Here is a 26,436-nt window from a genome sequence, read left to right on the forward strand (position 1 = left end):
AATCGCGAAGAGTTGTTTAGTCAGAGTTGATTTGTTTTTTGTATTAAGGCTGCTATTTTCTAAATTGATTCCATGTACAGTATGTCTAACCATCCTGTGAGATGGGAGTATTAGATAAACTTATAGCTAGTTTTTTATCTACACTGTGTAATATTCCATATAGAATAGGGTAGCAGCACATTGCTGTGTGTACCTAATCATCTTAATAAAAAAAATCAGTAATAAAGATTTTAAATTATAGTTTGTATTATTACAAATACAGTACTGTATTATCCTTATTAAATCATGTTGACCATGGATCATTAAAATCTCATGTTGATATGTAATAGTCATATTTCTTTTGAACTGCTAATCCATGCTAATCATTCATTAAATCTTCACTAAGCTTCACTAAATCTTCACATCATTCACTAAGCTCTCATCTCATTTTTCTCTTGCAATGCATCTTTATCATTTATCAATTCTGATAGAAATTACCTACTTAAAATTATCTGCTAGATTAAGGACCTGCCCGAAACGCTGCGCGTACTAGTGGCTTTACAAGAATGTAAATACTGTACTATCCAATGTATTCTCACAAACCCAATGTACCTTCTTGTATATATATAAATAAATAAATAAATAAATAAATAAATAAATAAATAAATAAATAAATAAATAAATAAATAAATAAATAAATAAATAAATAAATAAATAAATTGTGTAGTATGTCTCAGTTTCTCACTTCCTTACTGTACAGTACAAAAAGATAGGATAAAAATAAACCAGTAATATTTCTTTCATTATGTTTTTCATTTAAATAACTGCATCATTATTTTTACAGCTGACAGGATTTGTTTTACCATACAGGTGCATTATTTGCTAACAAAAATTTGGTTTATTGTTACACACAATGGTGCTACATAGCCTTCCCAGCTTGGTGCCTTCTTTTAATACTTACTGATTAAAAAATAAATAATAAATACATTTTATTCAGGAAAAGTACATACAGTTGATTTACAAACATAATGTTGGATTTATAGACAGAGCTAGTACATACAATACCTAAAGCCACTAATACTCATAGCATTTCGGGCAAGGTGTGGGGGAAAAACACAGACTAAAACTTAATATTAATCGGGATTAGGTATAAATTGTGTTGAAAGAAGGAATAAAAAAATACAAAAAGGGGGTTAACATAGCATAAATCAGCAATTGCGCATGTTGGTGAACAGCGTTGTTTAAAAAATAGCAAGACATGGGTTGGCATTTAGGAGGTAAGTTCGGTTACATGGAGTTAATTAGGCAGTACTTGGTTTAACTCTTAAACTGATTGAGAGAGGTACAGCCTTTGACATGATTCGGGAGGTCATTCCACATTCTGGGTCCCTTGATCAAATCTCTTCAAATCAGTCCCTTACAAATCAAGGGGCCCAGAATGTGGAATGACCTTCCCAACCATGTTAAAGACTGTACCTCTCTCAACCAGTTTAAGATAAAAACTAAACACTACCTAATAAATTCCCTGTAACCTACCTTACCCCTCTATTGTCAACCCATGTCTGTTATTTTTTTTTAATGAACACTGTTTGTCAACCTATTGTATTTGTGCTGCTTTTCAGTCATGTTCCCCCTTTTTTTTTATCTTTATTTGTATTTGTTCTCAACACATTTTATTCTTTATGCTCAATTAGTATTAAGTTCTAGATATTAATGTTTTTCTTGCCCGAAACGCGTTGCGTAATAGTGGCTTTAGGCATTGTATGTACTAGCTCTATCTATATATTGATCCACTAATGTAACATCACTTGTATGTATGTACCTTACCTGAATAAACATATTTATTTATTTATACTTGATTTGTAGAGCACTTCTAGTTTGATTACACACAGCCAAATTGTGTAACAGGAAGAGGTCTTGGACACATATTTGTTCCATGCTAAATGTAGAGGAATCAGATGAGTATTCCTCAAATAAAATAAGTTGCCTCAGCTTATTAGGTAAATAAAATAAGCATTTCTCAAATAAGTAGCTGCCTCACCTCACTGCCTTACTGCTACATAGCCTTCCCGGCTTGGTGCCTTCTTTTGATAATTACTTGTTCCACACCCAAATTGTATAACAGGAAGAGGTCTTGGACCCCAACTTCCCTCTCTCTTTTTTAATAGTCTATATAGTCATAATTATAGCTTTAAGTATTCAATGAATAAAGTTTTGACATTTTTACCCTTCTCCTTACCTAACATCATTTGTGCAGCATATTTTTATTTTATGTCTCACCCAGATTTAATTTCAAAATAAAACCAAACTAAATAAATTAGAAATGGGTATGTATAGCTAAGGTACACCCTTACTACTAGGTGAACAGGGGCATTTGGTGATAGTAAATGATCCCATCAGGCAGGGCTCATCACCTTCTCTCATATTTCATGTTCACCAGTGTTTATTTACTTATTAACTACGGGTATAATATCTTGCTATTATAAAACTAATTCTACTATCATAAAAGACATATTTACTTTAAGTTTCAAGCAGAGAATGCGTATATAACTAACACGAAGGACTCCTCTTCACTAGATTCAATTTTTATAATCTTTTGTTTATGTTCCAAAATCTTAAAATCGATCCCAGTGTCATAAAGTAGAGAAAAATTGATTTATATCCAGTTTACGTAAAGCTACGAGTGGTCGAAACCACACTTAAATCCCGGAATGAACTTACGAAGGTTTTTCCACTTAGTGTAGCTACTTGAATACCGACGTAGCCGCCACGAAGGCGCTAAGAAGGAAAACATTCGTAGCTAAGAAGAAAAACCTTCGTAGGTACCTTCCTGAATCCGGCCCCAGAAACTCCACCGCCTTTCGTGCTAAAAGGAAGTGTCCAGTTAGTGTAAATTCAAATAATGCAACTTTCAATTACTAATTAAAGATGTAACTATTAATTGTACATCTCAAAAACCAATTCAAAACCAAACCAAAAACCGTAACACCTCAAACCAATTCTATTTGCTGACGACACAACCTTCATTTACTCCAGTCCTGACCCCCTTGCTCTACATGCCACAGTAAATACTGAGCTAAATAAAGTCCATCTTTGGCTAACTGCCAACAAACTCACCCTAAACATTGACAAAACTTTCTATATTCTGTTTGGCAATAAATCCTCTAATCAAATAAATCTCAAAATAAACAATACCCAAATTTGTAACAAATTAGATGGCAAGTTCCTTGGCGTTCTCATTGACCACAAGCTGAATTTCCAGGAACACATTCTAAATATATCAAAAAAAGTTTCAAAAACTGTTGGCATTCTTTCTAAGATTATTATTATGCACCCCGCCCTGCCCTGGTGACTCTCTATTACTCCCTCATCTATCCATATCTCAACTATGGTATTTGTGCTTGGGGTTCTACTACCCAAAATCACTTACGTCCTCTAATTACTCAACACAAAGCTGCTATTAGGACAATATCAAACTCTGACCCCAGACATCACTCTGTACCCCTACTCAAATCTCTGAATATGTTAGATATTAAGTCACTGCACATTCTCTCATGTGTATTATACATATATAAAACGCTGAACTGTAATGCCAATCCTGACCTCAAAAGCTTCATTGAAGGTTGCAATAGAACCCATGAGCACCACACCAGAAATAAATACAGTTTTGATATTCCAAGAGTACGACTTAATCAAACTAGAAATGCTCTACAAATCAAGGGACCCAGAATGTGGAATGACCTTCCCAACCATGTTAAAGACTGTACCTCTCTCAACCAGTTTAAGATAAAAACGAAGCACTACCTAATAAATTCCCTGTAACCTACCTTACCCCTCTGTTGTCAATCCATGTCTGTTTTTTTCAAAACAACACTGTTTGTCTGTAATAATTTGTAATTGTATTTGTGCTGCTTTTTCAGCCATGTTCCCCCCTCTTTTATCTCTATTTTTATTTGTTCTCAACACATTTTATTCTTTATACCCATTAGTTTTAAGCTTTAGTCATTAATGTTTTTCCTGCCCGAAACGTTTTGCGTAATAGTGGCTTTAGGCATTGTATGTACTAGCTCTATCTATTAATCCAACAAACTTTGTAAAATCTCTTGTATGTATGTACCTTACCTAAATAAACATTTATTATTTATTATTTATTTATTATTATTATTATTATTATTATTGTAATTGATTTAATACTTTATCATTATAATGATTATTCATTATAATTATTCTTTAATACTTTATTGTTATTCATTATAGTCACTTAGTCACTAATTATTTATCATTCATTCTAATTCATTATAATTATTGATTATCATTATTTTATTTATTATTATTATTAAAATAATAAACATTTGAATTTGAATTTTGGAATGATACTACTCTCATTTACTCTGACCCCAACCCACTTATATTTAATAATGTTGTAAACAATGAATTAAAAAAAAGTCCACTTGTAGATGTCAACCAACAAACTCACACTAAACATAGAAAAGACCTACTATGTCTTATTTGGAAACAAATCAACAAATGCAATTCAGCTTCAGATATATAATGTAAACATTAGCAATAAAAATTATGGAAAGTTTCCTTGGCCTGTGCTTAGACAAGATAAAAAGATTAAGATTTTATTTTTCAGGGATATTCCTGCGCGGGCCCTAAGCCTCTGGCTGGCCCACTAAGTGTTGCTTGCTTCTGTTTTACTTGGGCGGAGTATGAGTATTTATTACTCGTATGGTCGCTTCAGTAAGATTTTGCCATATGTGTTTAACAACTTCTGCTCTGTTGCATCTAAGTTGAAATCTTAATGGGTTTGTAACTGTGCACTGTGTTAGATAATGTTCCAGTGGTCTGTCGGGCATTTCTCCACAGTGTTGACATTTCCTCTCATCTTCCGGAACCTGTAAGCCTATTTCCCATGCACATGGGTATCCAAGCCTGATGCGATGTAAGTGCACTTCTGTTGCTCTATTGCTCCCTTTCATCAAACTAAGTGGTTCGTAGTTGGTTGAATTCTTGTACCAACCCGCAGATCCTGATGTTGCAACTGCTGTGTTGTGGTCACTGTACATCTTTTGCATTGCTCTATTTCTAATTACTTTCTTAATCTGTGATAGACTCTGTGGTATGTAAATGTCTACATTTCTTCTCTTAGTTGCAAGTTTTGCAGCTTCGTCTGCAATGTCATTTCCTATTATTCCCACATGATTTGGCACCCAGTTGATAAGTACCCTTCGGCCTTGTCGTTTGAGTGTTTGCATTAATGATATGACATTTGTGATCAGATGTATGTTATCACATATGTGTTCTTGTTGCAAGGTTTCAATGGCGGTTCTCGAATCTGTATGTATGATAACATGTTGTCGGTGTTGAGCACGAGCATGTTCCAAAGCCTTTTGAATGGCTAGCATCTCTGTTTGTAAAGTCGAACACCTATTTGAGAGCCTCCAACTATTTACAGAGTTTCCTGCTTTAACTGCAGCTCCGGTTTCTTGTCCCTGCTGGTCTACTGATCCATCTGTGAAGTATGTGAAGCTGTCGGATGCCATGTTTGCTTCTATATGCATCTGTGCAATGTTACGTAGCAGATGAGGATTTGTCTGGTTCTTTTTTCCTTCAATAACCATAATCTTAAAGTCTGCTGGCGGAGATTCCCAAGGGGCTTGCATAACAAAGTCTGCATGTATTTCGTCGACACCCTTCTCGGTGACTGTGTTTGTAATATCGAATGTATTGATGATGTTTATCGCACAATGGGTCCACCTGTTGCTATTGGAGGCTCTTCTGTCCAGAGTTAGTGCTCCAGTGATTATATCTTTAAGTGAACTGAATATAGGTCTAGTCAATATCTTGGTCAGCATGCATGCAGCGATCCCTTTTACCCTTATTTCAATCGACGTTAGCTTGGTTTCTAGTCTTAGGTTCAGTATTTTAGTCCATCTGGGAGCTCCTGTTATGATTCGTAATGCATCGTTTTGAATAACCTCAACGTTTGCCCACTGACCAGGAGAAAGAGTGAGTAAGGCAGGCGCTGCATAATCAACTAGGGAACGAACGGCGTGTATGTAAAACATTCTTAACACTCTGTGTCCCGCTCCTAGACGGGGCCCTGTGATTGCTCTCATTATATTTAGTCGTGATTTTGCTTTCTCCTTTAGATATTGAATTTGCTTGTTGAATGTCATTTTAAAATCTATCCACACTCCGAGATATTGATATTGTGTAACCCACTGAAGGTTAATGTCTTGAATGTGTAGGTGCCTGTCTGGAGTGTTGCCGCCTAGTCTCATTGCCTTAGACTTCTGTGCAGATATTTTTAGCCCTAAAACGCTGCATTCAGATGTTACTTTATCTAATGCACCTTGTGCTTTATTTAGAAGTGAAGGACCTGTAATGACTAATGCTATATCATCAGCATAGCTTAGCAATTTAACCCCTTCTGTAAATGTCATGGTAACAAGGTTTTCCATAAGGATGTTAAAAAGACTAGGACTGAGGACTCCTCCTTGTGGAGTCCCATTCTCATGCAAGTGGTAGTCCGACACTTGTCCTTGCAACTTTACTCTGGCATACCTGTGACTTAGGTAATCTTGAATCCATGCTAGCATTTTTCCCTTTACACCTTTTTTACCTAATGTGTGTAAAATTGCTTGCGTGCTTGCAAGTTCAAATGCTTTTTCTAGATCAAGGAAGATCACTATAGCTGGACCTGAGTTAACTGTTCCTAGTAATGTTGCTATGCAGAAGATTAAGATAAAAACTAAGTACTACCTAATTAACTCCCTGTAACCTACCTTACCCCTATAATGTCAACCCATGTCTGTTATTTTTAAACAATGCTGTTTGTCGACCAAATTGTATTTTTGCTGTTTTTCTGCCATGTTCCCCCCTTTTTTATTTTTATATTTTCTCAGCACATTTTATACTTTAATCTCAATTAGTATTAAGTTTTAGTCTTTAGTGTTTTTCCTGCCTGAAACGCTTTGCGTAATAGTGGTTTAGGCAGTGTATGTACTAGCTCTATCTATAAATTCATCAATATTTGTATCACCCCTTGTATGTATGTACTTTACCTGAATTTGAATAAACAAGTCCCCCACTCTGTGCGCGTTTTCTTCCAACCACAGAAACATTAGTTCAACGGTAAGGCAGAGACAGCGCCTTGGACAAGGTTAGGTTAAGACAATCACTTAGTTACTACCTACAGTTAGCAAACTGGGGATATTTGGGTACAATTTCTGGTAGGAGATCATTTTGAATGAAATATTTACACATTGTTGAAGCATTAGTTAGGATCTAGTTAATTAGGATTATTTAATTATCGCAGGGGACTTTAATATTGACCTCTGCGAGCCTGAAAACTACTGCTGCCAGCTTCCTCAACTGTATGAATTCCTGCTTCCTCATACCCTTAATCACTAGACCTACTAGAATCACTGATAGTACTGCCACGACTCTTGATCAAATCTGGACTAACATAACCTCTCCGCTTACTTCAGGGATATGGGAGATAAGCTTTAGGTTGCACAATGAAACTGCTATAGGCAATTTTATAGCTGCTGCTGCTAATGTCAACTGGGAGTCCGAATTAGGTAACATAGGGAATATCAACCTAGCAGTGCAATCTTTTCTTCAAAAAACTCTCACCCTTTATAACACCCACTGTCATATGCTAACTAAACAAATCACAACTAAAAGTTTAGTTTAGTTCATTTATTATGCACCCCATACCCATCTTGTGGGCGGTAGTGGAAAAGGTTACAGAGGCACATAATGGGCTCAGGGACTGAACCCCACAATTCATTTAGCTAAGCAAGTTACAATCTTGATGAGGTAGTTACAAAATTCAATATAAGTCGTCACATCAACAATGGGTTCGAGATCGACCTCAAGTACAGGTTCTAAATTAAGCAACTGACATATGTGGAGAGCTAGTGTCAAAATTTATATGTTTGTCCTGCACACCGCCCCCCATCCAGTGGGCAGCGGTGGATAGGTTACAATCACTTAGTTACTACCTACAGTTAGCAAACTGGGGATATTTCGCTAAAATTTCTGGTAGCAGATCATTTTGAATGAAATATTGACACATCGCTGGAACATTGGTTATAGAATTGTCTCTAAATTCACGTATCTTTTCGCACTCCATCACATAGTGACGGAGGGTGTGCGAATAATTTTGTTGACACAGTTTACATTTGGTCAGGTCTACATCAGCAGATAATGAGAATTCCCAGAGATACTTGTAACCGAGTCTAAGCCGAGCAGTAGTAACATCTAGAAGTCTGCTGATTTTATTGGATGATCCATAGATGTGTGGCTCCTCTTGCATGATAGTATGATGATAGATGGAATTACTGGTGTCAATTTCACTTTGCCTCAGATCTTCAAGATCTTGTTGTAGTTCTCGGTGTACTGCTGCTCTCAGATTGCTCATTGACAATCCAAGGTTACACTCAACGGCTCCTTTAAAGGAAGATTCTTTGGCTAACTTATCAGCTCTATCATGCATTCGGAGGCCAACATGAGATGGAGACCACATGAAATGGACTCTGTTACCATCCTTAATAATTTTGTTGTATTTGTGTCTAGCTTCGGACACGAGCATGTTACAGTTATGTCTTAAAGAGTTGAGAGCATTTAAGGATGGTAAGGAGTCACTTACAATTAATGTATCAAGTTTTGAGACTTGTACACATTTCAGTGCAAGGATCAAGGCAAATAGTTCAGTCTGAAGGCTAGAGGCCCAATTGTTTATACGGACTCCCCACTCAAAGTACAAGGCATCGCCCATTGTCAGAACAATTGCACTTCCAGCTGCACCCGTGGTGCGGTGTAGGGAACCATCAGTGTATATGATTTGAGAGAGAGAATGCTCTGTGGACAGAGCATCAGTATGGCTTAAGGCGTTGAGCTTTGCCTCAAGACGAAGCTTGGGCTGATCTCTAATTTGCTTCTTGGGTGGAAAGGGAGGGATTAAAACTGGAAAGGTTGTAACCTCCCACGGTGCAGGAAAGTGCCGTTGTTGTTTCTCTTGGTACAAATCATGAACCTGATACATTCTGAGTTGAGTTCCAGTTTTTGTTATCCATTTGGAACAATGCTGATCTTCAATAAAGAAATTCTGGAGGGCTTCTGTGCAAGGATTAGGATGAGTTAGCCTAAGCATTTTTATACCAATTTGACAGTTAATTTCAGTAACACGATCAACAACACTCAGAATATTAAGTTCCTTTCTCATATTAAGTATCTTTGTGATACGAGGGCACCCAAGGATTATCCTCAAGGCTTCGTTCTGCAATTTTTCAAGCCCTCCAAGCTTTCTTTCAGGCATCAAGACAAGCAGAGGTGCAGCATAATCCACTAAAGATCTGATGTATGCAAGGTACATCATTTTGACAATTCTGACATTGGCACCATAGCCTGAGTGATAACCTGCAACAGCCTTGAGAGCTCGGACTAAAAAAGGCTAAACAATCCTTGGCTTACAAAGGGAATAAAATCCATTAATAAAAAAACATGACCTTGAGAAGAAGTATAGGTTAGGAATCGTCTGCAAAGAATTTTCAAAGAATTATTCATTATTGCTGTCTAAAATAATTAGAAAGAGCCAAAACTAAATACTACGAAGATAAATTTACCCACACAAAGGGCAACATTAAGAAAACATGGAGCACAATTTCACAAATTTTGGGATCAAAGAAGATTTTTAAAAATAAACCAATACTCCTGTCCAATAACGATGGTCAGCTTACAGCCTCTCATACTGCTATTGAGTTCAATAGATTCTTCTCTTCCATTGGGTCATCTCTTGCAAATGATATTCCATCTTCCAGTACTGATGTCCAGGACTATCTTACAGGTAACTATCCACAGTCTCTGTACCTAAAGCCTACTAATTCCACTGATGTTAATGAGATAATCCTTTCTCTTAAAACCAAGTCTAGTGCCCTTGAGGAGATACCAACTTTAATTTACAAATTGCATTGCTCTTCAACAAGTCACTTGAACTCCAAACCTATCCAGATATTCTAAAAAAAAAAAAAGCGAGAATAATCCCTGTCCACAAATGTGGTGATCTCACTGATGTTAACAACTACAGACCTATATCAATTCTGCCAAACTTGTCCAAAATATTTGAAAAACTTATCTACAAGCAGCTTTACTCTTATCTAGCCAAACCACAATATACTTAGCTCTTGCCAATATGGCTTCAGACCCCAAAAAAGCACTAACGATGCACTTATTTGTATGACTAACTTGATACATGCAGCTCTAGATAAAAATGAGTTCCCTGTTGGGTTATTTGTGGACCTGCGTAAGGCTTTTGACACTGTCAACCACCAAAACCTTCTTCTTAAATTACAACATTATGGAGTCAGAGGTCACTCTCTGCAGTACCTTAAGTCTTACCTTACTGACAGGCTCCAGTATGTTTCTGTGAATAATTCAATTTCTCCCACCCTACCCATCAACATTGGTGTTCCCCAGGACAGCATACTTAATTGGCCCTCTCCTCTTTCTCATCTACATTAATGACCTTCCAAATGCCTCCCAACATCTCAAACCAATTCTATTTGCTGACGACACGACCTTCATTTACTCCAGTCCTGACCCCCTTGCTCTAAATGTCACAGTGAATACTGAGCTAAATAAAGTCCATCACTGGCTAACTGCGAACAAACTCACCCTTAACATTGACAAAACTTTCTATATTCTGTTTGGCAATTAATCCTCCAATCAAATAAATCTCAGGATAAACAATACCCAAATTTGTAACAAAATAGATGGCAAATTCCTTGGCGTTCTCATTGACCGCAAGCTGAATTTTCAGGGACACATTCTAAATATCCGTGTTTCTCCGTCTGGAAGCTCTGGGGTCCGGGGTGGCGGGGCTGCCCTCCCCTCCACCCCATTGAGCAAAGGAGCAGAGTCCTCTCAACCCTCTCCTATGAACATGCTAGCATCCCAGTATAATCAACTCAAGCGAGCTTCCGGTCCCTCACCGGAATTCACTAACTGGACCGAGAATCTTTGGTTCAAAAAGTTGTGCCTAGTCCTCGAGTCACAAAATTCTATCATCTTGAGTCTTCTCAACGAGAATCTAGCGAACCGCGCTAATCTCCAACAACAACAACAAGAAATAACCCTCCTCCGCGAGGATATTAGAAACTACAAGGCTAGCCAAGACCAACTACAGCATGATTTGAATGATCTCCATGAGGAAAACAACCTTCGGAAAACTGATGAAGCCTTAAAAAAGCAGGAGGAAGCTCTCAGCAAAATGACTGCATGTATCAGTACATTTTCAGCTCAACGTTCCGTCTCCCAGGAGGAACAAGACCAGCAAAAGCTGCTAGACTCTGTTATCGTGTCGTCCCAAGATATACCTGTGGAACATGAAGGTGAAAATTGTTTCGAAATAGCTCAGGATCTCTTAAATAACAAACTGCAGCTCAATCTAAACAAAACTGACGTTATTGCTGCCTACAGAGTAGGCAAAAAGAATCCATCAGGTCTAAATCAACGGAAAATTCGCCTGAAGCTGTCTTCCCAGTTCACGAAATCCAATCTAGTCCGGACAGCTGCATCCCTACGGAAGGGATTATACATCAACGAGTGCTTGACCAGGAACAGACAGCAAATCCTCTACCGCCTGCGTCAAATCCGGCAACAAAACCCAGATGCTATTCATCAGTGCTTCGTTAGAGATGGTCTGATAAAGGTGAGAAAAACCGCAGAGGGCAAAATGTTTACTATTACTAGAGAAGAAAACCTCAACACTTTCCTCTCCCAATGTGGTTTGTCTCACCTTATCACTCCCAATGAATTAACTTAATTAACCCCCTGTCAACTAGTGGGGCTAGGTATCCTAAGTCTCCTTGGTTCATTTTCTGACTTAATTTTTAACTTACTCTTACCTAGTCATTTACCGAAATTATTTAATTGAGTTATTAAGTAGTTCTTCAGGTCTTTTTAATTATACAGTCATAACTGAACTATCTATAGTTATTAATCATTAGCTTAAATTTGCCTATGTTTATTATTCAACATTTCTTTGATTTCATTTATTACCTAGGTTGCCTAGCCTTGCCATGCTCCCTTACTCCATTGTACCCCTGGCTTTGCCTGCATCTCAAATTGCAAATTGTTACTTACAGTGTACCTGTGAGTACTCGTAAGCAATCTACCTCATTTTTGCTCAATTTGTTTTTTTTTTGTATTGCTTAGTCTTGCTTATATTTTTTGTTTTGTATTTCCATATCTTGTGTTTTGTATAGTCCATGTTTACATGTTTTTTCTTTAATCTCAGTTAATTGCCTAGGTTGCCTAGCCTAGCCATACTCCCTTACTCCATTGTACCCCTGTAAGCCCCTTTTGTGTTTGTTTTGTACAGTATTGTGTATATATTTTTCCCTATTTTATAGCTTTTTTCTACTTATTTCTGATTCTACAATCAGCTTTTTTTATGCAGTCAAGTATAGACCCTGAACTTAACCTCTTATCCACTATCTATGACAATACTCACTTTAATGATCTAAATTGCAGATATTTTGCAGCACATGATGTAAACAATGTATTAACTCATAATCACAATATCTCTGTAATCAATTTGAACGTTAGATCCCTAGGTAAACACTTCGATGATGTTAGTGCCTTGATTGAAACTATTGGCAACAAATTCTCTTTTATTATACTTACTGAAACATGGTTGAAAGAGGATACTACTCAACTCTTTAACATGCCTAACTACTCAGCAATTCACAACTGTCGTCAACTTCAGAGAGGTGGTGGCACTGCTCTTTACTACCACCAAGAACTAACATGCTTAAAAGAAATTAGAACTAGAGACTGCTATGGGGAGTATATCTTCGCCAGCTTCAGAGTCAAGGGTGCCGAGTCTGTCCTGTCTGTGGGTGCAGTCTATAGAATTCCCAACACTGATGTGTCTGTATTCAACTCAAACCTTAGAAATCTAATACTTGATAACAGACTGAACAAAAACCACCTAATTATCGCAGGGGACTTTAATATTGACCTCTGCGAGCCAGAACACCCTACTGCTGTTAGCTTCCTCAACTGTATGAATTCCTGCCTCCTCATACCCTTAATCACTAGACCTACTAGAATCACTGATAGCACTGCCACGACTCTAGATCACATCTGGACCAACATAACCTCTCCGCTTACTTCAGGTATAATCACCGATAGCACTACAGACCACTACCCCACATTTCTCTTAACTAACATTAGCAAACCACCTCTAGAAACAAGGGAGTTAAGCTTTAGGCTGCACAATGAAACTGCTATAAACAATTTTATAACTGCTGCTGATAATGTCAACTGGGAGTCCGAGTTAGGTAACATAGGGGACATCAACCTAGCAGTGCAATCTTTTCTACAAACAACTCTTAGCCTTTATAACACCCACTGTCCTAGGCTTACAAAACAAGTCACAAGCAAAAGGCTTAACAATCCTTGGCTTACAAAGGGAATACTGAAATCCATTAACAAAAAACACGACCTTGAGAAGAAGTATAGGTTAGGAATTGTCTCCAAAGAATTCTCAAAGAATTACTCATTATTGCTATCTAAGATAATTAGACGAGCCAAAACTAATTACTACGAAGATAAATTTACTCAAATAAAGAGCAACATTAAACAAACTTGGAGCACAATTTCACAAATATTGGGATCAAAGAAATCTTTAAATAACAAACCGACTCTCCTGTCTAATAACGATGGTCAGCTTTCAGCCTCTGATTCTGCTATTGAGTTTAATAGGTTCTTCTCTTCCATTGGTTCATCCCTTGCAAATGATATTCCATCTTCCAGTACTGACATTAAGGACTATCTTACAGGTAACTATCCACAGTCTCTGTACCTAAAGCCTATTAACTCCACTGACGTCAATGAGATAATCCTTTCCCTTAAAACCAAGTCTGGTGCCCTTGAGGAGATACCAACTTTAATTTACAAAAAAGCCTCCAGATCTTTAGCCCCTGCTATTGCTTTGCTCTTCAACAAGTCACTTGAACTCCAAACCTTTCCAGATATTCTAAAAAAAGCGAGAGTAACGCCTGTCCACAAATGTGGTGACCCCACAGATGTTAACAACTACAGACCTATATCAATCCTGCCAAACTTGTCAAAAATTTTTGAAAAACTTATATACAAGCAGCTTTACTCATATCTAGCCAAACTCAATATACTTAGCCCTTGCCAATATGGCTTCAGACCCAAAAAAAGCACTAACGATGCACTTATTAGTATGCTTAACTCGATTCATACAGCTCTTGATAAAAAGGAGTTCCCTGTTGGGTTATTTGTGGACCTGCGTAAAGCTTTTGATACTGTCAACCTACCATAACCTTCTTCTTAAATTACATCATTATGGAGTCAGAGGACACTCCCTACAATACCTCGAGTCCTACCTTACTGACAGGCTCCAATATGTTTCTGTGAATAATACAATTTCTCCCACCCTACCCATCAACATTGGTGTTCCTCAGGGCAGCATACTTGGCCCTCTCCTCTTTCTCATCTACATTAATGACCTTCCAAATGCCTCCTAACACCTCAAACCAATTCTATTTGCTGACGACACAACCTTCATTTACTCCAGTCCTGACCCTCTTGCTCTAAATGCCACAGTAAATACTGAGCTAAATAAAGTCCATCTTTGGCTAACTGCCAACAAACTCACCCTTAACATTGACAAAACCTTCTATATTCTGTTTGGCAATAAATCCTCTAGTCTTATAAATCTCAAAATAAACAATACCCAAATTTGTAACAAATTAGATGGCAAATTCCTTGGCATTCTCATTGACCACAAGCTGAATTTCCAGGGACACATTCTAAATATATCAAAAAAAGTTTCAAAAACTGTGGGCATTCTTTCTAAGATCAGATATTATGTACCACGCCCTGCCCTGGTGACTCTCTATTACTCCCTTATCTATCCTTATCTCAACTACTGGTATTTGTGCTTGGGGTTCTACTACCCAAAATCACTTACGTCCTCTAATTACCCAACACAAAGCCGCTATTAGAACAATATCCAACTCTGGCCCCAGACATCACTCGGTACCCCTACTCAAATCTCTTAATATGTTAGATATTAAGTCACTGCACATTCTCTCATGTGTATTATACATATATAAAACGCTAAACTATAATGCCAATCCTGATCTTAAAAGCTTCATAGAAGGTTGTAACAGAACCCATGAGCACCACACCAGAAATAAATACAGTTTTGATATTCCTAGAGTACGTCTTAATCAAACTAGAAATGCTCTGCAAATCAAGGGGCCCAGAATGTGGAATGACCTTCCCAACCATGTTAAAGACTGTACCTCTCTCAACCAGTTTAAGATAAAAACTAAACACTACCTAATAAATTCCCTGTAATCTACCTCACTCCTCTATTGTCAACCCATGTCTGTTATTTTCTTTTTTTTTTTTTAATCAACACTGTTTGTCAACCTATTGTATTTGTGCTGCTTTTTCAGTCATGTTCCCCCTTTTTTTTTATCTTTATTTGTATTTGTTCTCAACATCTTTTATTCTTTATGCTCAATTAGTATTAAGTTCTAGATATTATGTTTTCTTGCCCGAAACGCATTGCGTAATAGTGGCTTTAGGCATTGTATGTACTAGCTCTATCTATATATCAATCCATTAATGTAACATCACTTGTATGTATATACCTTACCTGAATAAACATCTGAATCTGAATCTGAATCTGAATATATCATAAAAGTTTCAAAAATAAAGATATTATGTACCTCGTCCTGCCCTGGTGACACTCTATTACTCTCTCATCTATCCTTATCTCAACTATGGTATTTGTGCTTTGGGTTCTACCACTCAAAATCACTTACTAATCACTCTAATTACTCAACACAAAGCTCCTATTAGGACAATATCTTACTCTGGCCCCAGACATCCCTCGGTACCCTTACTCAAATCTCTGAATATGTTAGATATTAAGTCACTGCACATCCTCTCATATGTATTTTACATATAAAGCGCTAAAGTGTTATGTAAATCCTGACCTTAAAACTTCCTAGAAGGTTGTAACAGATCCCATGAGCACCACACCAGAAACAAATACCTATTTGATATTCCAAGAGTACGACTTAATCAAACTAGAAATGCTTTACAAATCAAGGGACCTAGCTCGAATGTGGAATGACCTTCCCAATTATGTTAAAGACTGTACCTCTCCCAACCAGTTTAAGATAAAAACTAAGTACTACCTAATTAACTCAATGTAACCTACCTCACCCCCAAAATGTCTACCCATGTCTACGATTTTAAACAATGCTGTTTTGTTGACCAAATTGTATTTTTGTTTTTTTTGCCATGTTTCTCCCTCTTTTTTCAATTTTTTTCTTATTTTTTCTCAACACAATTTATACTTTAATCTCAATTAGTATTAAGTTTTAGTCTTTAGTGTTTTTCCTGCCCGAAACGCTTTGCGTAATAGTGGCTTTAGGCAGTGTATGTACTAGCTCTATCTATAAATCCATCAACTTTTGTATCTCACCTTGTATGTATATACTTTACCTAAATAAATATTTGTATTTGTATTTGTTTGTATTTGTAATGTGTAAATGTATATGTTAAAAGCGAAGCTATACCTAATTAATTCCCTGTAACCTACCTTACCCTTCTATTGTCAACCAATGTCTGTGTTTTTTTCTTTAAAGAGCGCTGTTTGTCGACATAATTGTATTTGTGCTGCTTTTTCATCTATGTTTTCATTTCTTGTTTTCATTCTACTCATTATGCTCAATTACTGTAGTATTAAGCTTGTCATTTAAGTTTATCATGCCCGAAACGCTTTGCGTAATAGTGGCTTTAGGCATTGTATGTACTAGCTCTACCTATAAGTCTACCAATCCTTGTAAAAATTTATTGTATGTATGTACCTTACCTAAATAAAATTGTATTGTTGTATTGTATTGTATTGTATATATAACATTATTAATTTTGTAACTATAGCGTCAAAAATTTTTATTTGCTTAGCTAAACGAACTAGAGGGTTCAGTTCCTGAACCGATTATGTGCCTCTGTAATCCTTTACACCACCGCCCACGGGATGGGTATGGGGTGCATAATAAAGAAAGAAATTGAATTGTACTCTCATGAACCCAATGTACCTTCTTGTATATAAATATATAAATAAATAAATAAATAAATAAATAAATAAATAAATAAATAAATAAATAAATGAACATAATGTAGAACATTCTAGCATATTTGACATTAATACCAATGTATTCACCTATTTGTGCTTGCGGGGGTTGAGCTCTGCTCTTTCGGCCCGCCTCTCATCTGTCTTTACTATTTTCCCCCCCCCCCCCCACACACCAGGAAGCAGCCCGTGACAGCTGATTAACTCCCAGGTACCTATATACTGCTAGGTAACAGGAGCATAGGGTGAAAGAAACTCTGCCCATCGTTTCTCGCCAACGCCCGGGATCGAACCCGGGACCACAGGATCACGTGTCCAGTGTGCTATCTGCTCGACTCCCTATCTTTGTGAATATGTGCTTTGTGAATTCAATTTCTTTCTTTATTATGCACCCCATACCCATCCCGTGGGCGGTGGTGTAAAGGATTACAGAGGCACATAATCGGTTCAGGAACTGAACCCTCTAGTTCGTTTAGCTAAGCAAATACAATTTTTTGATACTTTGTGAGCAAATGTACTTTCCAGCAAGCGTTTTAAGAGGACTTAGCCTTTCTTTAAGCTTAAACTGAAGTTCACTTACAATGTCATTATTAATATTCACATCGAGGTATTTGTATTGCCTGCAGTATTCAGTGCGCTGATCATTGACTTTAAAAACAGGACGATTATTGATTTTTGGGGGAATAGATCCTGGTTTTTACCTGTGGAGACGATAAGCCCACATTCAATACATTTATTTGCAAGCTATCAAGGAGAGTCTGCGGCCGGTTGTCACTGCGTGTTAATAAAAACGATAGCAAAATAGAAGTGCTATACCATGTATCAAAACAATGTAATATAACTAGTGTATATTTTATTTATAATTAAATATTATTATGATTATTATGATAAAATACTGAAAATTTTAATTTAAGAAAACGATAATATAATAAATATTGCCAAGACAAACAAACTGCTGTATACCTAATCGTGTTTTTTTTTTAAATAATAAAAATACAACTTGCACCGAATATTTCTTTCATTTTTTAACATGTATTAATTTAATTATTGTAGAGATAACAAAGGCATTGTATTTTATTGTCTATAGCCGTAGTTTAAATGAAGGCTTGTGTGTGTGGTGGTGGATGTGGCAACAGTGTGCGGGAGGTGTGAGTCAGCTGGGCGTAAACACTGCCGCTGCTGCACCATGGCCGACCCCAAGTATGCTGGCCTCCCTGGCATTGTAAGTCTCTCTCTCTCTCTCTCCGCCTCTATTGCCTTCACTCACACTCACACACACACGCACACGGGACAACCTGAGCTGTGTTAGGGTACACACAAGGGTAATATATATATATTTTCTCAGGATAACATATACATCTGGAATGATGACTGGTAGGGCTTGAGCCCACTTTGACACTTAATTAGACTTCTCCTGAACTGCTGTTAGGCCGGCTGGGTTGTTATAGTGCTCGTAAACACACTTGAACTGCTGTTAGGCCGGATGGGTTGTTACAGTGCTCGTAAACACACTTGAACTGCTGTTAGGCCGGATGGGTTGTTATAGTGCTCGTAAACACACTTGAACTGCTGTTAGACTGGATGGGTTGTTATAGTGCTCGTAAACACACTTGAACTGCTGTTAGGCCGGCTGGGTTGTTATAGTGCTCGTAAACACACTTGAACTGCTGTTAGGCCGGATGGGTTGTTATAGTGCTCGTAAACACACTTGAACTGCTGTTAGACTGGATGGGTTGTTACAGTGCTCGTAAACACACTTGAACTGCTGTTAGGCCGGATGGGTTGTTATAGTGCTCGTAAACACACTTGAACTGCTGTTAGGCCGGATGGGTTGTTATAGTGCTCGTAAACACACTTGAACTGCTGTTAGACTGGATGGGTTGTTACAGTGCTCGTAAACACACTTGAACTGCTGTTAGGCCGGATGGGTTGTTATAGTGCTCGTAAACACACTTGAACTGCTGTTAGACTGGATGGGTTGTTACAGTGCTCGTAAACACACTTGAACTGCTGTTAGGCCGGATGGGTTGTTATAGTGCTCGTAAACACACTTGAACTGCTGTTAGACTGGATGGGTTGTTACAGTGCTCGTAAACACACTTGAACTGCTGTTAGGCCGGATGGGTTGTTATAGTGCTCGTAAACACACTTGAACTGCTGTTAGACTGGATGGGTTGTTACAGTGCTCGTAAACACACTTGAACTGCTGTTAGGCCGGATGGGTTGTTATAGTGCTCGTAAACACACTTGAACTGCTGTTAGGCCGGATGGGTTGTTATAGTGCTCGTAAACACACTTGAACTGCTGTTAGACTGGATGGGTTGTTATAGTGCTCGTAAACACACTTGAACTGCTGTTAGGCCGGATGGGTTGTTACAGTGCTCGTAAACACACTTGAACTGCTGTTAGACTGGATGGGTTGTTATAGTGCTCGTAAACACACTTGAACTGCTGTTAGGCCGGATGGGTTGTTACAGTGCTCGTAAACACACTTGAACTGCTGTTAGACTGGATGGGTTGTTATAGTGCTCGTAAACACACTTGAACTGCTGTTAGACCGGATGGGTTGTTACAGTGCTCGTAAAAACTATTAGCAGATTGTGGTATGGGAATTGATATGGAGGAAGGAGGTAATAAAAGTATGTGTTTGTGGGAGAAACATTGGCAAAATGATCAGGGAAAGAGAAGAGCCTCAAATTAACAATACACTTAGGGTATATTACACTAACAGTAGAAGTCTAAGAAACAAAATAAGTGATTTAAATGCTCTTGTCTGCACAGAAAAAAATAGATATTATTGCACTTACCGAAACGTGGATGAATGTAGAAAATAGAGAATTATTAGCTGAATATCAAATAAATGGATTTAAACTATTTCACACAGATAGGTATATTAGACGAAGAGGTGGAGTAGCCATATATGTTAGGGACAATTTGAAATGTAGTCCCAAAGAGGGAATCAAAACTGAGTCACACAAAATATTTGGATAGAATAAATGAAAGAGTAAATAATCTTATAATAGGAGTTATATATAGGCCACCAAACTTAAACAGGTTGGAAGCACAGCACTTATGGGATGAAATATCTAGAGCCTCTAGGTCTAGCACTATTTGTGTCATGGGTGACTTTAATTTCAGTGGAATAAATTGGTGTAACAGAACAGGGAATAATGAAGCAGAAGATTTTCTAGAATTAATTGAAGATTGCTTTCTTAGCCAACACATTAAGGAACCAATGCGGGAAAATGATGTTTTAGATTTAGTGTTAACTAACAGGGAAACACAAATTAATGACATTGAAATAAGGAGTGAGCTAGGGGACAGTGATCACAAAGAAATCAAATTTAGCATAGAATGGAATAGGTCTGTAGGAGAAAATTCTGTTAAAGTGCCAGATTTTCAAAAATCTGATTTCAATAGCCTAAGAAATTTTTTGGGTCAAATAGATTGGAAATTCTTGGGCATGGGGGGGTGGGCTGGTCTTGGAGCGAGATGTGAACCCAGTGATAGGTGACGTAAAAGGGGATTTCGATGTGGATTCAAAATATAACTTATTTAAAAATATTCTAAGCAAAGCACAGGAACGTAGTATACTATACAAATTGAATAGATCGAATACTAATGACCCAAAGTGGATGACAAAGGAACAGAAGAACCCTTAAGCCTAAAGTTTTTTTCAGTTATATCGTACAAAGACCAGGGAAAGAATAGGTCCATTAAAAACCGAGACAGGTCAAATAACGGATAATGAGGAGATGAGTAGTATTTTTAATCAATATTTTATATCTGTATTTACTAAAGAGGAACTTAACAATATGCCTTCAGCCGAGCAAGTCTATGTGGGTGGGGACGAGGACAGGTTGACAGGTTTAGCAGTTACCAGGGAGGATGTAATTAAACAAATAGTAAAACCTCTGGCCAAACAAATCCCCAGGGCCGGATGAAGTGTTTGCCAGGGTGCTTAAAGAATGCAAAGAGGAGCTTCGTGAGCCACTGCCTACCACATTTAATAAATCAGTAGAGTCAGGCAGAGTGCCAGAGTCATGGAAGGTTGCTAATGTGGTACCAATTTTTAAGAAAAGAGATAGATCACTTGCTTCAAACTATTGGCCAGTTAGCCTAACGTGTATTGTGGGAAAGTTACTTGAATCAATAATTGCAAATACAATTCGTCTTCATCTTGAAAAACATAAATTAATAATTGAGTCGCAACATGGTTTTACAAATGGCCATTCATGTTTAACAAATTTGCTATCTTTTTATTCCAGCATTGTTAAGACAGTTGATAGTAGTAAGGATTGTGATGTTGTGTACCTTGACTTTAGCAAAGCTTTTGATACTTCTTGAGGTTATCTTGAGATGATTTCGGGGCTTTTTAGTGTCCCCGCGGCCCGGTCCTCGACCAGGCCTCCACCCCCAGGAAGCAGCCCGTGACAGCTGACTAACACCCAGGTACCTATTTTACTGCTAGGTAACAGGGGCATAGGGTGAAAGAAACTCTGCCCATTGTTTCTCGCCGGCGCCTGGGATCGAACCCAGGACCACAGGATCACAAGTCCAGTGTGCTGTCCGCTCGGCCGACTGGCTCCCTTACCGGATACAGTGCCACATGAAAGGCTGATTAAAAAGATAGAGGCTCATGGTATTGGGTGTGCTATATTAAGTTGGATTAGGGCATGGCTATTCCAAAGGAAACTGAGTCAGTATAAATGGGGTCAAGTCAGAGTGGAATAATGTTGTAAGTGGAGTACCTCAAGGCTCTGTCCTGGGACCTCTGTTTATAATATATAAATGATATAGATTAAAGTTTGAGTAGCAACATTTGCAAATTTGCAGATGATACAAAAATCGGTAGGGAAATTAACACGGAAGAAAACTCACTATCACTTCAAGTGTATCTAAATAGGGTTTTGAAATGGTCAAAAGATTGGCAGATGCAGTTTAATGCTGATAAATGTAAAGTTTTTAGGCTAGGTAATGATAGTTACAAGATATGAGCTGGATGATGTTGACATTGCCAAGTCTGATTGCGAAAGGGATCTGGGAGTTATGATTAGTAAGAATTTAAAACCAAAGGATCAATGCATGAATGTTCGTAATAAGGCGAATAGGACACTGGGATTTATTAATCGAAGTGTTAGTAACAAGACATCTGGGGGTGTTGTTCAGCTACATCTTGCTCTGGTTAGGCCCCATTTGGATTATGCAGTTCAGTTTTGGTCGCCGTACTATAGAATGGATATAAATTCACTTGAACGTGTCCAGCGTAGGATGACAAAGTTAATTCCCCAAATTAGAAATCTTTCATTTGAAGAAAGATTAACAAAGCTTAACCTGAATTCACTGGAAATGCAATAAGTAGGCTAGAGAGAGGTGAGGAGCAAAGTGTAGTAGAGGAGATAGTAGTAGGAACAAGAACTGCAGAGGGCCTATTGGCCCATACGAGGCAGCTCCTATTGTAACCACCTAATGAGAAGGAGATAGTAATAGGAATAAGAAGAGGATAGTAAGGGAACGTAAAGAAAACAGAACAGAAATGAGAGAAGAGAGAAAGAAAAGGAGAGAGAAAGAAAGATAAAGAGAAGGGCAAGCTTATGTTAGGTCACGTTTGTTAGAAAGATTAGAGCATTTAAGTATATACTGTACTGTGAAAGGGAAGAGTCCACAGTAACAAAGCCAGGACTGAAGTTCATGTTTGGGCTTGGGGAGTAGAAGAACTCCCAGAACACCATCAAGCAGGTATCCATATCAGCCTGGATAGCTCTGGGGAGCCTCCGGGTCTCGCCCAGAAAATGGCATTTCATTGTTTTCAACTTCAACTCAGTTTTTTTAAATTCAGTTTTTTTTTACCATATTCTCAATTTTTCACCTCTTGAGGTTATCTTGAGATGCTTTTGGGGCTTAATGTCCCCGCGGCCCGGTCCTCGACCAGGCCTCCACCCCCAGGAAGCAGCCCATGACAGCTGACTAACACCCAGGTACCTATTTTACTGCTAGGTAACAGGGGCATAGGGTGAAAGATACTCTGCCCATTGTTTCTCGCTTGCGCCCGGGATCGAACCCAGGACCACAGGATCATAAGTCCAGCGTGGAGTCCGCTCGGCCGACCGGCTCCCTTTTACTCCACCGAGTGAAAATTCGTTGCAGAATCTATGTACTGTACTGTACTGTAGTTTTCTAATCTGTGGTTGGTTATGTCCAGATAGATTTTCTGGTATAATATTATTGTTTGCCATTCTCCATTTTAGACGTTGCAGGTTGAAGTTACCTAGGAAGATAATATCGGGTATTATGCCAAATTATCGAGGCTATTCTCTATTTTGTTTATCTGTTCTGTGAATTCCTCAGACATTGCTGAGACACATAACGAATTTGGTTTTCACCAATATGTTAATAAACCCATGAAATCACCTGCCAAAGCAATAAATGACACGAGACAATGCTGAACCAGAGTTCACAGTTCACCTGGAAAACATCCTTGGGAATAATGGGAAGGTACTTTGATAGATCACTAGCTTCCTGTTCCCATTGAAGCCAATAGACATAATAACCCATGGACAGATTCTGAAACGTGTACGCGGTAGGTTGTGTACGAAATGGGCTCTTGCGACCTCCAGTGAGAGGCAGCCATCTTCAAAAAATTTCCCATAATGCCTGAAGGCTGCTGGCTGGGTTAGTACTGAGTGAGCAACCATGGGTGGCTCCCAATCACCTGTCCGACGCAGTGTTGAAAGATCGCTCTCTGTCGGTAAAATTCAGAACTTATTGTTTGAAGAACATAAGGGTCATGATATTGATGAAGCTAGACGGAATAAGAACCTAACACAAAGGTGGGATGCAAGTGATACAGTACAGATGAGAATGATACAGCGAGCGTATCCAGTTATAGCTTTGAGGGGCCACCCTTGTCATCTCCAATTTTTATAGATGATACATAGAGGAATCATTTTCTGAGTTCAGTGATGATGCATCTGATACAAGTAACATAGATGAACAGTGTTCTTGGCTTCCATGGTGGTGTTTTACATAGATATTTTAAAAAATAGCTGAATCTCTTCCAGAATGCCTGAATCTCTTCCAGATTGACTGACACTCTTTGAGGTTGGCTGAATCTCTTCCAGTGTGGGACCTTACAAAGCGATCTTTTCAAGACCATCTTACAAATTTATTTTTATCTATAATCTTTTCAAGACTACCTTATGCTTTACAAGCTTGGCTACATACCACCTACAGGTACTAAAGCCAAGGGTGTACATTAGTGCATTATTTGTAATCACACAGAATGAAGAAACAGTAAGTGAAAATCTATCTGTACCTGGTGCAACGAGAGTTAAGTCGTGCTGTACTGTATACCATGGACTGCTTCGTTGATTATCACTCACTTCCGAAGTACTGAGTGTGTAATGCAGTGTGTTACTGCGTAAATAGTGTGAGAAATTGTATATATTGTAATTTTAGTGAATTTTGAACAAGTAATATTGCGACAATAAACATTTATTGTGGACATATTACCGACATATGTATCACAGTTCTATGGAACATTATGAACGTTCTACTGTATACATATTGTAAAGAACACAAATACGCAACATATACGATAAAAAACAAATAAAACCTCATTAAAATACATAGAATAAATAATTGAAAATATATCCGTGGCAACTCGCGGTATTGAATGGCCAGCGCGACCGTCTCTGGGAGCTTTATGCACTGGCGACCAGCCCGTGACGCCCCCTTCTTCATGTCCCCACAGCCAAAGTAAGTGGATTTTTTTTTTAAGATGTACGTGGTTTGGAAAGGGAATTTATCATTTTACAAAGTTCATTTTTTTTTTTTTTTTTTTTTGCAAATACTTGATTTTATGCTCACGGGAAATGTCACAATAAACTTGTAAGGTTAGTTTGTGTGTGCATTATTGTGTCCTTCCTCTTGTGTTGCAATTATGAAATACTCTATTGTGACCTGCTGTTTTGATTTGTTTATAGTTTTTAATGTATATTTTACCCCTTGTGTAATTATTTCGAATGTCTGAACACGAGGTTGAATTGGTTTATAGAATAAATTAGATATGTGACTATATCTTTTTCTCCATATTTTATGAGAGACTTGCTTCAGGTGTATGACCAACCAGATGTATACGAGACATGTGAACTGCCCGAGAGCGAGCAAGATTATACATTGAACGAGTGTGGAGACAGCAGTGGTGCCGTGGAAACGCTCCATATATCTGCTAATGATGCACATTCTCATTTTAAGGGCAAGGTTAGTGTCATTCCTCTATTACATTGTCAATTGGTTATTATATATTGTCAATTGTTATATTGTTTCTTTGACTTCTCTAGGCTGATGCCTCTTCAGCCCATGGAAGTTGGAAAGGGGTACTGATGTCCACCAATATAACTGCATAATATGTATGTATGTGTGTGTACTCACCTAGTTGTACTCACCTGTGTGTGTATGTAATTACCTAAGTGTAATTACGTAAGTGTAATTACCTAAGTGTAGTTACAGGATGAGAGCTACGCTCGTGGTGTCCCATCTTCCAAGCACTCTGTCATATAACGCTTTGAAACTACTGAGGGTTTTGGCCTCTACCACCTTCTTCGCCTAACTTGCTCCAACCATCTACCACTCTGTTTGCAAAAGTGAATTTTCTTATATTTCTTTGGCATCTTTGTTTAGTTTAAATCTATGACCTCTTGTTCTTGAAGTTCCAGGTCTCTGGAAATCTTCCCTATGAATTTTATCAATTCCTGTTACTATTTTGTATGTAGTGATCATATATCCTCTTTTTCTTCTATCTTCTAGTTTTAGCATATTTAAAGGGCCCAGTGACGTAGAGTATTTTTCAAAATATGAAAAATTAAAAAAAAATCTCCAGTTATTTGCCATCAGCATCCTGAAATTTTCATCCCAGTATGTTAAGACATTATTTTTTTACGATTTGTTTTTGTAAATATATGTGAGAGACTGAGGGGCAACTGGTACCGATAATAATGATAACACCTATATACACTACTGGCAATCAGGGATAAAGAGATGTAAGCACCTGTCTGAGGCACAAAGAAGACCAGTAGTAGTTAGGAAGGTCTACATAGTGGATATGCAGCTGGAGCCACCTGGCAGGCCAGAGTTAACACATAATAATGAGTTAGTATGTTGTTATGCTCTATTTTATTATATATCATATAAATGCATTGCCCCAATGGCAGTATTTTTTACGTCCCATTGTACAAAATGCTGACAACCACTTC

General features: G+C 37.9%; 1 protein-coding gene across 2 annotated transcripts in view; it reads left to right on the forward strand.

Annotated features, from left to right (window-relative positions):
* Positions 1 to 18,295: 18,295 nt before the first annotated feature.
* The window catches only part of LOC123757624 (dynactin subunit 2), a 137,093-nt gene continuing 128,952 nt past the window's right edge, over positions 18,296 to 26,436 (forward strand). For both annotated transcript variants that reach the window (XM_045741452.2, XM_045741453.2), the window contains exons 1-2: positions 18,296 to 18,404; positions 25,298 to 25,444. In XM_045741452.2, the coding sequence (XP_045597408.1) occupies positions 18,369 to 18,404; positions 25,298 to 25,444 (183 nt within the window). In that variant the 5' untranslated portion in view covers positions 18,296 to 18,368. The remainder of the gene's footprint in view (positions 18,405 to 25,297; positions 25,445 to 26,436) is intronic.

The sequence above is a fragment of the Procambarus clarkii genome, chromosome 19 (genome assembly GCF_040958095.1).
Source record: "Procambarus clarkii isolate CNS0578487 chromosome 19, FALCON_Pclarkii_2.0, whole genome shotgun sequence".
NCBI lineage: Eukaryota > Metazoa > Arthropoda > Malacostraca > Decapoda > Cambaridae > Procambarus > Procambarus clarkii.